This window comes from Vitis vinifera, chromosome 13, assembly GCF_030704535.1.
Source record: "Vitis vinifera cultivar Pinot Noir 40024 chromosome 13, ASM3070453v1".
NCBI lineage: Eukaryota > Viridiplantae > Streptophyta > Magnoliopsida > Vitales > Vitaceae > Vitis > Vitis vinifera.
The window spans coordinates 29,117,454-29,134,545 of NC_081817.1; the positions used below are offsets into that span (position 1 = coordinate 29,117,454).

At 34.3% G+C, this 17,092-nt stretch overlaps 2 protein-coding genes across 2 annotated transcripts; both read right to left on the reverse strand.

Annotated features, from left to right (window-relative positions):
• Positions 1 to 585: 585 nt before the first annotated feature.
• LOC132252626 (putative disease resistance RPP13-like protein 1) lies at positions 586 to 3,793 on the reverse strand. The gene is made up of 2 exons (XM_059742022.1): positions 3,699 to 3,793; positions 586 to 1,681 (listed from the first exon to the last, which is right to left on the reverse strand). The coding sequence occupies exons 1-2, from the start codon at positions 3,791 to 3,793 to the stop codon at positions 586 to 588; spliced, it is 1,191 nt and encodes a 396-aa protein (XP_059598005.1).
• LOC109123723 (putative disease resistance RPP13-like protein 1) lies at positions 3,346 to 8,779 on the reverse strand. Its single transcript, XM_019224256.2, has 2 exons — positions 4,673 to 8,779; positions 3,346 to 3,833 (listed from the first exon to the last, which is right to left on the reverse strand). Exon 1 carries the CDS (start codon positions 8,685 to 8,687, stop codon positions 4,932 to 4,934), a length of 3,756 nt encoding a protein of 1,251 aa, XP_019079801.1. The 5' UTR covers positions 8,688 to 8,779; the 3' UTR covers positions 3,346 to 3,833; positions 4,673 to 4,931.
• Positions 8,780 to 17,092: the final 8,313 nt, after the last annotated feature.

Sequence of the window (17,092 nt, forward strand, 5' to 3'; positions counted from 1 at the left end):
AGACTGTTCTGAGATGTTTGGCTTCACCAACAGACTCAAAATTTTCAAATACAACTTCCCGGTCATTGTCACTTTTAAAGTAGAGAAAATGGCGAGCCTTATCCGATATTTTTTGCACCTTATAATCTTCCAATCGAATGCAAAATTCTTGGGAGATATGTTGAGCCAAGTCATGTATTAAATCATGCATTACAAAGCATGATTCTTCTCCTCTAATGCATTTTTGAAAAAAAGACTTTGCTAAAAGTTCATTAAAATATGAATCACCTACCTCTTCCATTCTTCTGTTACTTTGTCCTGAGTGTAAAAGCCCTTGTGCCATCCATAATAGAATTAGCTTCTCTTTGTGGAATTCATAGTCCTTGGGAAAAATTGAACAGTAAGCAAAACAACGCTTCACATGTAGAGAAAGATGCTGATAACTCAATCTAAGAGATGGAAGAATTTCATGATCAGTTTGAGAATGCCATGTTTTGCTATTCAAAATATATTCCCATTCTCTTCTTTTGGGCTTAGCGTACAAGAGACTCCCGAGTGCTTTTACAGCCAAAGGCAATCCTTGGCACTTCTTCACAATCTCTCTGCCTATGGGTTCAAGCTGAGGATAAGCGCAGGAGTCTCCATTGGAAATGCAAGTTTGGTAAATAGGGACCAACTATCTTCAGGGCTTAATGTTCCCAGCTGATGAGTATGGATTGCACGCATGACTTTTGCAACAGTTTCGCTACGACTGGTCACAACAATCTTGCTTCCCTGGGCTGCAGCGAGGAGTGGAGTTCGTAGTCTATCCCAACTTTCCCAATCAAGAGACTCCACATCCCAGACGTCGTCGAGAACCAGCAGAAATTTCTTGTTGCCAAGGTTGTCTTTGAGTCGACGTTGAAGTAAATCTAGGCTGTCATCGGAAGTAGGTCTACAACCGATCGCCTCAAGAATTGATTTGGTTACACCGATAAGAAGAAACTCAGTGGAAACACAGACCCATGCTTTCAGGTGGAAGTGTTCCTTCACTCTGTCATCGTTATAGAGAAGGTGAGCGAGTGTGGTCTTGCCGCTGCCGCCCATGCCCACTATGGACATCACATCTATGACGTTGTTGCCTGTCGTAGTTTCCTTGTCAGAAAGCAACCACATCACCATCTCCTCCTTAATTTCATCCCTGCCATACACGAAGGACTCGTCTACCAAAGAAGAGGATGGTAATTTTGGTGACAGTCTCTCACCATCACCTTCTTTCAGCCCAAGCTTCTCTTTTTCTTCAGCGATATCTTCAAGCTTAGCAGTCATCTCCTTCACCCTGGACTCCATGCTTTGATTGGAAAATGGAGCCTTAACCCTGGTAGAGAACTTGTTCCACACCTGATAAATTCCACCAGGTTGGGAGTCAGCAACTTCAATCTCGCACCGCAAGGCTTCGGTAGCGATCTCGTCCAACAGGTCCTCCGCATGATACACAGCATCCTTAACCTGGAATAGCCACTCTTTGACTAGTGGGTCTGAAATTTGCTTCATCTCCGCATCATTGAGCACTTTGTGGACAACCAGCAATTTCCTCTTCAATTTGTTGAGGAGTTCATGGCTAAGCTTCTGTCCCCGGATGAAGTTCATCAACTCCGGAGAAGCCAACCTGTCGAATAGAACTTGAAGTGAAGCGGAGAGGAGTACACCCAGGCACAAATATCTAAAGCCGTATTTTCAAAAAAATTTGGTTACCAACCAAGAAATACCATGTGGTTTTGGCCTCTTAAATATTCAATCACAAGTACATTCTATATGATTTTAAGCTACTAGAGAAGTATGAAAAAGAAAATTATGAGAATGTCAACCAGTGTGGAAACTAATTTCCTCAAGTAACTTCTCTCAATATCCTTTTCCTTTGTGACAATATTAAAGACCTATGGTTACAAGTTTCAACTTAATTTTTGTCTCCGGACTTACCATGCGAACATACTTGAGTCTGATTGTAACTCAACCCAACCAAGCAAGGGCCATCCATAGTTGATACCATTGACGTTGGTTGATGGAATTGAGTCACAAGCTAGTCCAGCTTGACTAAAAGTCAAGTATACTCTCAAAACGAACTTTCTTGAGATTGAGAACAAACCTTGTATCATAAAAAGTTCAGAAGAATAAATCCGGAGAATATTTAATATAGTCAACAACGAACTCTTCTTCTTCATAAGAGCTGGTGAATTAGCTCATAATGTAGAAGAGTAAATTTTCTAAAGCATGAAGATGGGGAATAAGCTCAAAATCATCATTTCTATACAATATCAAAAAGTTCAATGAGAGAATTGTACTCAACTACTTTAAGATGATAACAACATCAAAATAAAAAACAGAACCGCAAAAGTCTTATAGTCAAGACAATTTAATTACAATATTCGTCGTGGGAATTTTGCGGTATAGACCTTCATTCAGACTTGGACTTTTTAATGTTCTTTATGAATAAACAATTGGCTCCTGCTCAAATGAAAAATGAGAACCAATGCTTATAGTCACAGACAGAAGTGTATGTACGCATGGCAATGCCAAATTTGCAAATGATCATTTGGTCATAGTCAAGACCAAGAAAATCCAAAACAAGAACAATAGAAACATGTGTACCAACTACATAACAAAGAAATGTGTCAATCTGCTCACCTTTTGAAGGTTGTCCACTGGGTTAGTGCAAAATAGACTGACTTTTTTTATAGGGGCCCTCAATCAGTGCTGGATGCTGAACCAGAAGAGAGTTTAGATACTAAAAAATTCTATAAATTTAATACCATAAAATACCTCACATAAAAATGTTGCTTTTGGAACTGTAGTTTTCCAAATGTTCCCAAATTTAAAAATACATTGGCATAAAGTTATTGATGTTTACCTCATATTTTTTTCCATGGTCATATCAAACATTGTTCTCATAGTAAGTCTTCTATATGCTGATCCTTGTTACTTAATATGAGACACAGAAAAGAAAAAGTAGTGATCAATTTATTTTGATATCAAAGGGAGCAAAGTCATAACATGTACATTACATATGTAGCCAACTAAATACATATTATGATGTGGGTAAGATTCAATACATATTTCAATAACCATGAATTACCTAAAAATGTATCCACATGTTCTTACAAGGGATAAACACACAAGTAGCTAAAAGTCATCTCTGCCCATTCCGAAAGGTAAATTGATGGTGTCATGAAAATATGATAAATGACTTCTTTAAAATATGAATTATCATGGATCAATCTTTCTTTACTTCATTAGAAAATTCTTAAAAAGAAAAAAAGAAAAAAAAAAAAAGAAAGACAGGATTGAGCATGCTACATAACCAAATTCCCAATAAGAAGACTAGAAAATGAGTTATGGAGACATGCAATTGTAGAGATTGTTAGAAATTTTGAAACATGAGTACTTGGGCAGCTACTTTATGAATTGGAACTTAACTTTTCTAAAGAAAATAGGTTTAAGCATAGAACAAATTACCTAACTGTATATTAATGCAGTACCACTTTCATTAAAATAGCAGACCATTGATCACTATTTTTGGAGTTGAGAGAGGGCAATTGCATATATACAAGATCATGGGATTATGTTCCCTCTGGAACTCGATTTTGTTTATCAATAGCCCGTGTACCACATTCTTTTCTGCTCCCCCTTCATCTGCTTGGCAACAGGGCAATTGAAAAAAATTTCGTCTTTAGAATCTGTACCCAAGAAAGAATACCCATACAGGAAACAATCTGGACAACCTCCCATCTTCATCAAGCAATACAATGGTTGTTAAATCCACAAATCCCACTACCATGGCTACTGGTGTCTATGCTGCGAATGTCATCAGAAATTTCCTACACGACAGACCAAGAAGAAGTATTTGTTTTTAAAATCAGAAGCTTCTATATATAAGTAAAGCATCTTATACAAAGAGTATAGATTTAACTTGTGTCTTTAAAACTTACATTTTAAAAAATTTTAAAATTTGAGAGAATAAGAGCTTGTTGGACAAAGTTTTAAAAAATAATTTTTCATTTTTAAAAATGGAAAACAGTTTTAAAAAATTAATAACATTGTTTGGTTATTCTTCTCTATTTCCCGTTTTTAAAAACAAAGTAAAATAAAGAATATCTTCTAGAAAACAAGTAAAAGTTATTTTCATCTGTTTTTTAAAATAATAGAAAAACACATGCATTCTATTATTTATCTTCTACATAAAATTATCATTTGTCAATTAAAATTATCATTTGTTTTTAAAAAAATTGTTTCATAATGAAAAAAAAATTATTTATCTTTAACTAATATATAATTGTGTATTTAATTTTTATTTTTTTAATAAGACTTAACTTGAATTTGATTTCATATTATTATAAATTAATTTTATAAAATAAAAATAATCCATTGTTTTAAATTTGAAAACAATTTTTAAAAATAAATTTTAAAAAACACCACCAAATGAGCCCTAAATTTTTTTTGATACCTTCATTGTTTTAAACAGTTTTTAAAATTATTAAATTTTCAATGTAAGCCTTTAAGAGTTAAAATACAAAAGTTACTGTCACTTAATTTTAGGCTTAACAATGTAGGAGATTTAAGTGGAGGCAAGGAATTAAGCAGATATATTCTTGAGATTAGAAATTTGGGTGGAACATAAATTTTGTAAAGAAAATAAGTTTAAGCACACAAAAATTACCTGCCCATGTGTTGGTGCAGTGCCACTTCCATTAAAATAGCTCACCATCGATCACTATTTTTGGAATGTGAGATATATAACGCCATTCTTGCCCTTTCTCAAATCGGAGCTGTTGTTTCAGTAAAGGACACCTGCTGACATACAGATAAGAGAGGGAGTCTGGTAGTCTCTCTTTTGTCAAGTATTGGAGCTTAGGGCAATTGAAGAGAATTAAGTTTTCAAGAGTGGTGACGTGGTGAAGACCCGCTTCTGTCAAGGATTAGAGACTTTTGCACGAGTAGATTCTTAATTCCTTGAGAGAGATAAGGCGTTGAAGAACAGATCTTGTCGAGAATTGAAGCTCAGGGCAGTTCTCGATGTGTAATTGTAGAAGAGAGGTGAGTTGTTGAAGCCCCTTGTTGTCAAGAGACTTGAGATTTGGAAGACTATAGATTGAAAGATAAGTTAGAGAAGAGGGCAGCAGACACTCCTTGGAAAATAATTCCACTCCTTCACATCCACCTTGGATTATGAAACGAGTAAGAGAGGTCAGTTTTTGCAAATCCCAGTCCACCTGTGACGTGAGTTGGTTGCAGCGCACTATTGCAAGTTCCCGTAGGTTGGAAGGCAAACCCTCTCTGTGCAACAACAATTCGGGACAATCCTCTAAACCCAGTTTCTGCAGAGATGAATGGGTGTGCGCCAGCAATCTGAGCTTGGAGCAATTGCGAATCTCATGGTATATCGAGTCGAGAGTGGGCAGTTGGATGTATACAAGATTAGGGCACCGATGGATCTTCAAATTACGAAGAGATGTGGGATCTCCCTCTGAAATCGAGATGCAGAGCTCCTCAAGCCCCTTAAGACCATTTATTTCGAAATCAGTCAACCTGGGGAAGATGTTCAATATTGAGAAGGACAACAAGAGAGAATCACAGGTACCGCCATTGATTGATAGATTTTCAAGAACCGGGTGATGGCATCTGAACAACTTAGGTAGAAGAAGGTCCAATTTGGTACAATCAGAGATTGATAACGATTTCAATGTACTGGGTAAGCCAACTTTGTTTGGGGATCTGTAAAAAGAGCAATCACAAATTTCCAAACTGTACATGTTGGTTTTCAGGATTTCCTCCTCTAGTAGAGACTCCACAGAATCACATTTTCTAATGTAGAGAATGTGGGGAACCATTGGAAGTTCCTTCAACTGAGAGACCTTTGAAATTTCAATTTCTGAAGTTTGACTAGCTGTGAACCCACAAGTTTGCCTTTTCAACTGCAATTCACGGGCAGCATGAACGTTGAGTGTAGGCACAAGCAGTTGCAGACAATCTTCAAGTTTAAGTTCCTGCAATGAAGAAAGGTGCATTGGTAATTCCCCAGTGAGTTTTGGACATAGCCTTATAGAAAGCTCTTGGAGACGAGGGAATTCTCCACATATGCCTCCACAACATAACCATTTCTCCCAATTGGACATATCTTCAAATGATAGAGTTTGTAGGGATGGGAAGGAGGGATGAAGCGAGGAAGAAGAATTCCCATAAAACTCACTACCCACCCTCACTACTCCTTTCATTTCAGAGATCTCTATATGTTCAAGACAAGGTAGCTGCCCCAGTGGCGGCAATGTTGAGCAATTCCCACAATTCGAAAGCTGAAGGGATACGAGATTTGAAAATGATCCGTCTCCAAGCCAATCTGGAAATGTTAGACCAGGATAGTGTTGAATGGACAGTTTTTCTAAATTTGGATGAGGTGTTAGCCTGTTGAGAATATCATCTTGTATAGCATCATGACTAATCCCCCGACTCCAATTCAAGGATAACTCATCGAGGTATTTCTTATCCTTCATATTTGCCTGCAATGCATCCTCAACACCCACCACATTCTCCATTTTTGAAATTTCAAGTCTTCCTCTAATCTCTGAAAGCTTCCACAATTCTCCAAATCCGAATCCACTTTTTTGGCCCACAGTAAAATTAGGCAATTTCTGCAAACTTTTTAATTGATCCATATCATTTGGCATTTCTTTCAATGAATCAGTCTCGCTAACATCAAGATAGCGCAAATTAATCAACTTCCCCATTTTTGAAGGCAATTCAAGAAGAGATTGACAATTCCTCAGCATCATCGTTTGCAAATAGCATAAACAACATATTGATTCAGGTAATCTTTTAATCTTTGTTGCAGAGAGATCCAAGTAACGCAATTGTTTTAAATTGTGTATTGAATTAGGCACATCTGTTATGTAGTATTCACACAATGACAACACGCGCAAGGATTTAAATTTTGGTAATATATTTTGTAAAACTCTTGTACTCAATTGATAAAAAGGATAGTGCTGTAATCTCTTCACCTCTAAGAATGTTCTGAGATGTTTGGCTTCACCAACAGGCTCAAAAGTTTCAAATACAACTACCGGGTACTCGTCACTTTTAAAGTGGAGAAAATGGCGAGCCTTATCAGATATTTTTTGCAGCTTACAATCTTCCAATCGAATGCAAAATTCTTGGGAGATATGTTGAGCCAAGTCATGTATTAGATCATGCATTACAAAGCATGATTCTTCTTCTCTAATGCACTTTTGAAAGAATGACTTTGCTAAAAGTTCATTAAAATACGAATCACCTACCTCTTCCATTCTTCTATTACTTTGTCCCGAGTGTAAAAGCCCTTCTGCCATCCATAATAGAATCAGCTTCTCTTTGTGGAATTCATAGTCCTTGGGAAAAATTGAACAGTAAGCAAAACAACGCTTCACAGGTAGGGAAAGATGCCGATAACTCAATCTAAGAGATGGAAGAATTTCATGATCAGTCTGAGAATGCCATGTTTTGCTATTCAAAATATCTTCCCATTCTCTTCTTTCGGGCTTAGAGTACAAGAGACTCCCCAGTGCTTTCACAGCCAAAGGCAATCCTTGGCACTTCTTCACAATCTCTCTGCCTATGGGTTCAAGCTGAGGATAAGCGCAGGGGTCTCCATTTGGAAATGCAAGTTTTGTAAATAGGTACCAACTATCTTCAGGGCTTAATGTTCCCAGCTGATGAGTATGGATTGCACGCATGACTTTCGCAACAGTTTCGCTACGACTGGTCACAACAATCTTGCTTCCCTGGGCTGCAGCGAGGAGTGGAGTTCGTAGTCTATCCCAACTTTCCCAATCAAGAGACTTCACATCCCAGATGTCGTCGAGAACGAGCAGAAATTTCTTGTTGCCAAGGTTGTCTTTGAGTTGACGTTGAAGCAAATCTAGGCTGTCATCGGAAGTAGGTCTACAACCGATTGCCCCAAGAATTGATTTGGTTACACCGATAAGAAGAAACTCCGTGGAAACACAGACCCATGCTTTCAGGTGGAAGTGTTCCTTCACTCTGCCATCGTTATAGAGAAGCTGAGCGAGTGTGGTCTTGCCGCTGCCGCCCATGCCCACTATGGACATCACATCTATGACGTTGTTGGCTGTTGCAGTTTCCTTGTCAGAAAGCAACCACTTCACCATCTCCTCCTTAATTTCATCCCTGCCGTACACGAAGGACTCTTCCACCAAAGAAGAGGATGGTAATTTTGGTGACACTCTCTCACCATCTCCTTCTTTCAGCCCAAGCTCAACTTTTTCTTGTGCAATATCTTCAAGTTTAGCAATCATCTCCTTCACCCTGGACTCCATGCTTTGATTGGAAAATGGAGCCTTAACCCTGGTAGAGAACTTGTTACACACCTGATGAATTCCACCAGGTTGGGAGTCAGCAGCTTCAATCTCGCACCGCAAGGCTTCGGTAGCGATCTCGTCCAACAGGTCCTCCGCATGATACACAGCGTCCTTAACCTGGAACAGCCACTCTTTGACTAGTGGATCTGAAAATTGCTTCATCTCCGCGTCATTGAGCACTTTGTGGACAACCAGCAATTTCCTCTTCAATTTGTTGAGGAGTTCATGGCTAAGCTTCTGTCCCCGGATGAAGTTCATCAACTCCGGAGAAGCCAACCTGTCGAATAGAGCTTGAAGTGAAGCGGAGAGGAGTGCGTCGGCCATATCTGTTGACTGTTGCTTTGCAAATCAAAGGAACTCAACGATTCAGTTCAGGAAAAAACGAAGGTAAGCAGAGGCAGAATCACACCGCCAAACTGTAGTGGACTGGTTGGAACACGAGATCCAAATATAATGGAAAAATAAAGAAGGCCACAGAGAGGCACATGGGGCTGCACCAAACACCAAGAGAAGCACATGGTCTGTCACCGTCGAGCATGAAACCCATGTTTTGTTTATTAATGACTCTATATCTTTTTCAAATCCATATATAATTTTATCTATAACTTCATGGATGTTTTTTTTTCAATTGTTAGTATTGATTTTCCATTTTCTTGTTCTTAATATATTGGCAAATCAAAATATTTTATTTTTAAATGAGGTTATTAATTGATCAAATACTGGGGATATATATTTGACATTCTTAAATTACTTAATTAAATGATCATTTTTTTTTGAGAAAATATTAGAATCTGAAATGTTTAAAGTAGGATGAATGATTTTCTAAATAATGGCAAGGGGAAAAAAAATAAAACACTATCACTTGCAATGATTTGGAAATGGGGTTAAAAATATTGTTTTAAGTTTATAATGTTTTCAATGTATTACTTTTATTATAAACTTTTTAAAATTAAATCAATTGGTGTTTATATATATATATATATATATATATATAATCCTTTAATATTAATTTTTTAATTTATATATATACTGAACCTCAATGTTTCAGTTATAGGTCAAGGGGCAGATCTTTTGACATTGGTCTAGGTCTTCAATTTTTTCTAGATTTGCTCTTTAGAATATTGTATTTTATTTACCATTGTAAAATAATTATTCAAGCTCTTAACTTGAAAATATTAAAATAATTTTTTATGTTTTCATAATGATGTAATTGTGACACTCCCAACCAAAAAAAAAAAAAAATTAAAAGAAAAAAAGGCCGGAACCTATTATCAATGTTATTTTCACCTTAATTGGTTTTTGTCGAAGGCATATATAACTTTTACTCACATTAGTTCTATGCCTACTTGGATATCCTTAATTGGTTTTGTACAAACCATAATGAATTTCATTCAATTTGATCGATTTTATAGTTCTTTAGTTGATATTAATCATAATGAAAGATCGTCTATATTTGAATGTTTCTATACCTGTCATAAAACTTCTCATAATTACATCATCACCACCTTCACTTCCCAATCTTGAAGCCACCTTACAAGATTCCTTAACAACACCATTATTCAATTCAAAAAATTTTCACATAAATTAAATATAAAAAAAATATCTTTTTTCTCAATTTTTATTATTATTTTTTCTTTTATGAGTATTTTTCAGGCAAATAAAAAAGAGCCTAAATAACTTGAAAAAAAAATTAAATAATAAACCAAAGGATGGATTGGTAAAATTATTTAGTATTATTTAATCATAATAAACAAAGGAACATTGCAAAGATTATTATAAGATGCCTACTTAAATTAATAACATTCACCTCACTTCCTTCCATATACACAAGATTCAAAAAATAAAAAATAGAACAAGCCATGTGCATGGGATTCATTTAGTTTTATTGAGAGAGTTGTGCCTGCCATGTACACACACCAGATTAAAGAAATAATGAAAGATGAAATAAGTCATAGAAGGCTCATGGGGCTGCTTAAAGCCTCAAAGAGAGAGAGAGAGAGAGAGAGGTTTTTTTTTTTTTTTGGAACTTTGAAGTTAGTGATGATTTAAGACTCATGGAGTTGATTGAACATTATGATAGAACCAAACAGTCCATATTGTTTGCCAAAAACAATTTTATGAAAAAGCAACCCAGAAAGTTTGAAAAAATATGTAAGAAAAAGAAAAAGTGAAAAAAATAATATTCAAAATTAATAAATTATTTAAAATTCATTTTACATATTTAACTCTTTAATATAAAGATTAAATAGTTTAAAAATATATATATTTTTTAATTATTTTAATTATATTTGACTTTTCTTTCATATTTTTTTTTGATAAAATAAAAAATAAGAAAATAATTTTTTTAACATTTTGTTCTTTTTTTAGTATTTTTTCAGGAACTAAATATTGATTTATATTAAAAGTAATCTTTTATATTAAAGTTATAATTGGTTCTCGGAAAGTGTTCCAAAAAAAATGTTAAATAATTTTCTCCTATTTGATTTTACTATTAAAAATATGAAAAAAAGTCAAATATAATTAAAATTAGTAAAAAATTTATATATTTTCAAGTTATTTAATTTTTATATAAAAGAGTTAAATAAATAAAATGAGTTAAAATATGATATAAAATAATTTATTGACTTTTCACATCTAATTACCTTATCCTTCATTTGTAATACTAAAAGTATCAAGGAAATGAAATAAAGGAAAGCTAAATGAGAATTTAAAATCATATATTTGATTGAGAGTGAAAACTCAAATACTTAATTACATATGTTTTTATTAATGAAGAAAAATGAGAAATAATATTTTTTTTTAAAAAGGATCTAAATTTTTTTTCCTTCACTTTTTTTGCATGTCACAAACATGGTTCTCTTAGTTTCTAATATTTCCTAACTCATCAAAGACTAAATCCCCATAGTCAATGACACAAGTACTGCAAACATGGCAATGAGAATTCCGCTAATGAGAAGCTAGCACCAAAAGATTTAGGTCTTCTCTTATGACCCATAACCATGACATTCATCTCAATGATCATCTCCATAAAGACATAAATTCCTAGTCACAATACTAAGAAATGCCAAAACAGGAACAAAACTTCCTAACAAACTTCAAGCCACCTACCTTTATAAGGTGGTCCACTGGGTCAATGCAAAATAGACCAACTTTTATTATAAAGACTCCCAATCAATGATTGCAGGCCGCTAAACCAAAATATAAAACAATGAGATGTTTTTAGGTTATTGAGAACATGAACCAAAACAGAGAAAACCTTTTTGTTTTAGGGAAAAATAAGACATTGAAGGGATATGTAGTCATAAATCTTACAATTTTGTATATTGTAAGAGTTAAATCTCCACTTTTATTACACTCGAAAGGGAATAGAAGCAAGAAAAGACCAAAGCAATTAAAATTTCTTACTGCCAAAGCTCAATACATCATTGCTTTCCTCCATGCTTGTATAAGAGAACATAGACCAAGAAAGTGAGAAAAACCTAAGCATCCATGGTTTTCCATAGTTATCAAGTGGTTCACTAAATTGAAGTACATCTTTTTTCAACATAATATTGAATATATTTAAATAACTAAATGTAACTTAAATAGGCAAGAACAAAACTTAATATGCATTAGTACACAAAATAGTTGTCAAAAGTTTGTGAAATAATATACATCAGTATTATGTTTCATCTGGTATTGTTAAATTAATTTATTGTTGGATGTGCACATCATTTGGTATGAAAGTGCATGTATACCATGTAATGTATACAGTTGTTGGCCATGTGTGTCAAAAATACACATGTGTAACTTTTCATTAGTAAAAACTTTTCTTTTGCTTTAGTATGTGCAACAAAGTACAATAACTTAAGCCTAAATATTGTAACTTTTCAGCTAAATATTCATCTCCATTAAATAAAACTAATAATCCAAAAAAATGCAATATTTCAAGTATGAACATGTGTATTTATATATATTACATGCTGAAAGTCATTCATATAATTCACAAATATTGAATTTAAGTACTAAAATTTTAATTTATAAATACTAAATGTCAGCTAGTTACGACCATAAATTTGATAAATATTAAAATTTATCAAAAGTACTAGTCTTTTTGTTTGCATTAATAAACCTATCCGTAGTTGAAGCCGCATGGGACCATAAATTCCTAGTTTAGTCCAAAATATTTTAAAAATATTATATCAAACTATATATTGAATTGACAGCTTTTGAGTCATTTTTTTACTGTGAAAACCATCATACATGGGATTTGGGTAGTTGGGTTATGCACCTCATGGTGAGAGGAACGACCCCACTTTGAAATAAATATTTCTAGCTTGTCCTTTCATTAATAAGTATGTAATTGGTTGACATCATAATCATGTTAGGATAAAGTAAAAGGTTGATGAACATGGTCATCTAAGACCTCTACTTGCCATGCTATTTTAATGGGTATTTTTGGGATTTCATTTGTGTTAGCATAACAATAGATTACATACTGCAAAGCCAATATGATACGGGTGGGACGCCCATACATGCATGCCCAAAAAAATGAAAGCAGACTAATGCCATAACTTAAATATTAATGGAATATACTCCACTTGGTCTCTTCCATATTAAACATATGAACTAATAAAACACCTCACTATAGTGCCAAAAACACATAAAAACAATTGCAGGGGCATAAGAAACATAGATGACAAGCTATTTTCTCTGAAGTTACATCAATTTCTTACTGATTTTTCTTTCACTTAAGTTTTATAAGATTTCATACAATTCTTATTTATAATTTATAACAGAAAGTTTTATAAATATTCATGGGGTTCACAAATAGTCAATAGCTTAATATGAAATGAAGATCAAAAGGCCAAAAGTGGTAAGAGTTTATAGGATTTTTACAAGTAATCTTTTTCTTCAGGATCTTCACTGCTTCTGATACACTATCCTGAAAATTAAAGCATAAACAGTCAGCATTATAATGTAATTTTAGCAGTATCATCCAACAAATCAGTTTATTAACCATCTACACCAACACACTCATAATTCAACAGCCAAATAAAATTTGATTGCTAATTATTTGGCCAAGAATTTCATCAGAATGGTTGAAAAGAAATTAATTGAAGATGAGGTTTGATCTTACAACAGCATAGGCAAGGTCGAAGATACAGTACAGTATTTGACCATCAACTTTGGATTAAACTTACTGTACTCAAAATTTCAAACAATGAAAACTATAAGTACATATTATGAAACGTAAGTTCCTATCACATCTGCTAAGCCAAGGCACACTGCCTACTGGACTGGTTCGAAGCTAGACCGGTACCATACCTAATGAAGACTGTTGAGTTCCACTAATGAACATTTTAAGCTGAAGAGAAAAATCTCTTACTAGAGCAGATTCTAGAGAAGTTTTCCCAAAATAACGAAATTACAAAATTACAAAATCACGAAATCACAAAATTACAAAATCACGAAATCAAGATAGAGCAGATTCCAGGAAAACTCAAATCAATCGAAGTGGCACAGCAAGCTTCTCACTATGGTAATTATGAGATCTGCCAAAATTCATCACATTGGCATAGTTTTTAATTTCTTCTATTTTCTTTATAATCTCCTCTAACATTCTATCTTCATTATGCTCAGTTAAGCCATCAAATACCTGCCTTGCAGATTCCAAGCGTCCACATTTTGCATACATATCAATCAAACCGCACCTTGCATACACATCAAGACGTGGTTCCATGCGAACAATCCGTGCATGCAGATGTGCACCCCATTCCAGATCATAAATGTTGGTGCACGCACTAAGAACACTAGCATATGTCATGGAATTAGGTCTAAAACCTTGTTTCCACATCTCAAGGAACATATTAAGAGTTTCAGCGCCAAACCCATGTTGCGACAAGATTGAAATCATCGTATTCCAAGAAACAGTGTCGCGCTCAGGCATTTTAGCAAACAACTCAAGAGCCTTTTTAACGCTGCCATATTTTGAATAACCATAAATCATACTATTCCAACAAAACAAACTTGGATTCGAGGTCCTACAAAACACTTTCTGAGCGAAATCCATTGCACCACACTTGATGTACATATCAAGAACTGACGTTTCAACACAAGTGTCTATTCCAAAATCAAATTTCTCTGCAAAACCATGCAATTGCAAAGCTAAAATAGATTACATACTGCAAAGCCAATATGATACGGGTGGGACGCCGAAATCAAGATCCATTCAATTTTATACCCACTAATCCATTCCAATTTTCTCATCACATTTAGACCCATTCAGAACTTCCACCACTAGAAATCGAACTGGGGAGAAAATTACCTTAAGCACGGGGAGGTTGACCATGTCCTCGCCACTTCTGGCTGATTTCCATACCGCCTCTATCATCTCCTTCCCATCAATAACGTCGAGGATCAGCCCCAACGAATATAACTTGAACAACCACTCCAACGCTGGCTTCATAACCTTCATGAAGGCTAAATCAAGAGCCAGTAGAAGAGGCTGCAAAACAAACCCTCTTCTTGGGGATTTCAAATTTCAAACAATGGGACGTGTTCACCGTATGGGGCATTCTGTACCTATGATTCTCACAATTACTTATTAAAAATCATTCTTTTTTTCCTGTTTTTCACTTTTTTTTAATGACTTGATCATGTGTTTGGTTTAGATTACAAAATCAATTAATCTACAGTTTTTTCTTCTATGCTAGAAGATTAAACCTAAGTTTTTCTTCCCTACAACTCAAGAAAACACAATTCACAAAAACCATAATACAAAGATGTTGAAACAATTAATATAATGACATTAATAAAAGAAAAAAAAATTATACATCTAAGAGATTTTGGGTAACCTTGGAGTCCACAAAGTAAAGAATGTCGGTTGTGAACGTGTTGACTATGGGTGAGAGAAAAGGTTGAAGAAGATCATGATTTTATGTATAGGGTTTATATTGATATTTTTTAGATTGTGGGTGAAATATGGAAACAATGGGATTTTTATATATTATCCATCATTATTACTTCTAATTGTGGGTGCAATATGGAAACAATTGGATTTTTATATATTATCCATCATTATTACTTCTAAAAGTGGGCTCATTAAGTTATAATACTTAAAAAAAATTATTTTATATGATGTCACTTCCCAAAAAATGACACTATAAATATAAAACTAATATCATCTAACTACCTTAATTGAAGATTTTTTATATGATGTGTCACCTTTATTAATTATAAACCCTATGGTGTCATTATTTTAAAAGTGACACCATAAATAGTGACACCATAAACTATTTTTGTAGTAGTGCACCCTCTCAAATCAAAATGGAGAGCTTCTCAAGCCCCTTAAGAACATCAATTGTGAAATAAGTCAACTTGGGGAAGATGCCTAATGAGAAGGATAACGAGAAAGAATCATCGATAACACCACCATTGATGCTTAGGCTTTCAAAAATAAATCAGGTTTAGTGGGGCCCAACATGCGTGATTTTTCTTATTGATTGATTGATTGATTGTCATGCTTGATTGATTCACTTTGTGATGTACAAGCGAATGTTCTGTGTTCGTTCACTAACCTTTGTCTTCCATGAAGCAGTCAACTCTTCACTTACGTACGTTCCTCGCCTTTCTTGTTCATTCGATTATTTTTAAATCAATGTTCTTTGGATATCCATGTTTAATCAATAAATTGTTACATGTGTTTCATCTTATTTTGTAGAGACTCATTTTTGGGGTTTAAAGGGGTACTACGGTCTTTACCATACCGTCCCGATAAGTAACCTGACCATCGAGTCCAAATTTGGTTTTTCACAGACCACTTTTTCCAAATAAGGAGTCACACTTAGGATTTTCTTTCTTATTTTGTTTTCCCTTTAAAAATAAAACAAAAATAAGTGGCGACTCCAAGTCATTTTCTAAAAAAATAAATCATTTTCAAATAAAAAGTGAGTTGCGCTATCGAGTGGAAGTGCAAGAGTAGAAATGCGGGGTCCACACCACCACATGGCAACACAGGAACAAATTCATAAACAGCCATGAACCAACAATAAGTTATCATTTTTTGAATAGAGAAGAACTACTAAAATGTGTAGGAAATGTTTTAAAAATGAAAATTCCATTAACCTTCGTTAAGACTTGCACTCTATAATTTTCTTTTTAAAAAGGAAAAATCCATGAATAAAAGTTGTCACATTATGAAGATTTTTTTTTTTTCATAATTAAATAATTTTTCGGTGATAATTTTTGAAAGTGTGCAAAAAGATACAAAACTTTAATGTTAAGTTTGGTATTTGAAAATTTTGAGAGAAAATGTTGGGAAAAAAAATAAAAAGTAAAATTTGTAGGAAACCAAAGTCTCACTCAAATGGGCTTGAACTCCATGGGTGGACAAGACTCTCCCATACCTCTTCACAAGCATTTCAAACAATAGAAAGTGGACTAATTAATAAACCCACTAAAGGTGTTTCTCTTTTCCTATGTGGGACAAGAAAAAAAACCATTTTTCACATTTAAACTCTTCCTACATATATCACCCTGGAAGGATCTAGATCAAAGGGATAAGTCTCTAAAGCTTGATCAAGTTTATGATGTTCAAGAATTGATGAGCATGATATATATCAATGATATTGCAGAAGACAATAGAGCTTCTGAAATATTTCAGGTTCAATAGTAGGAAATCTTATCAGCTGTCACTTACTGTAATCCTATGCTCTCGATATTCAATTGTTGAAGAAGAAAGACGCATC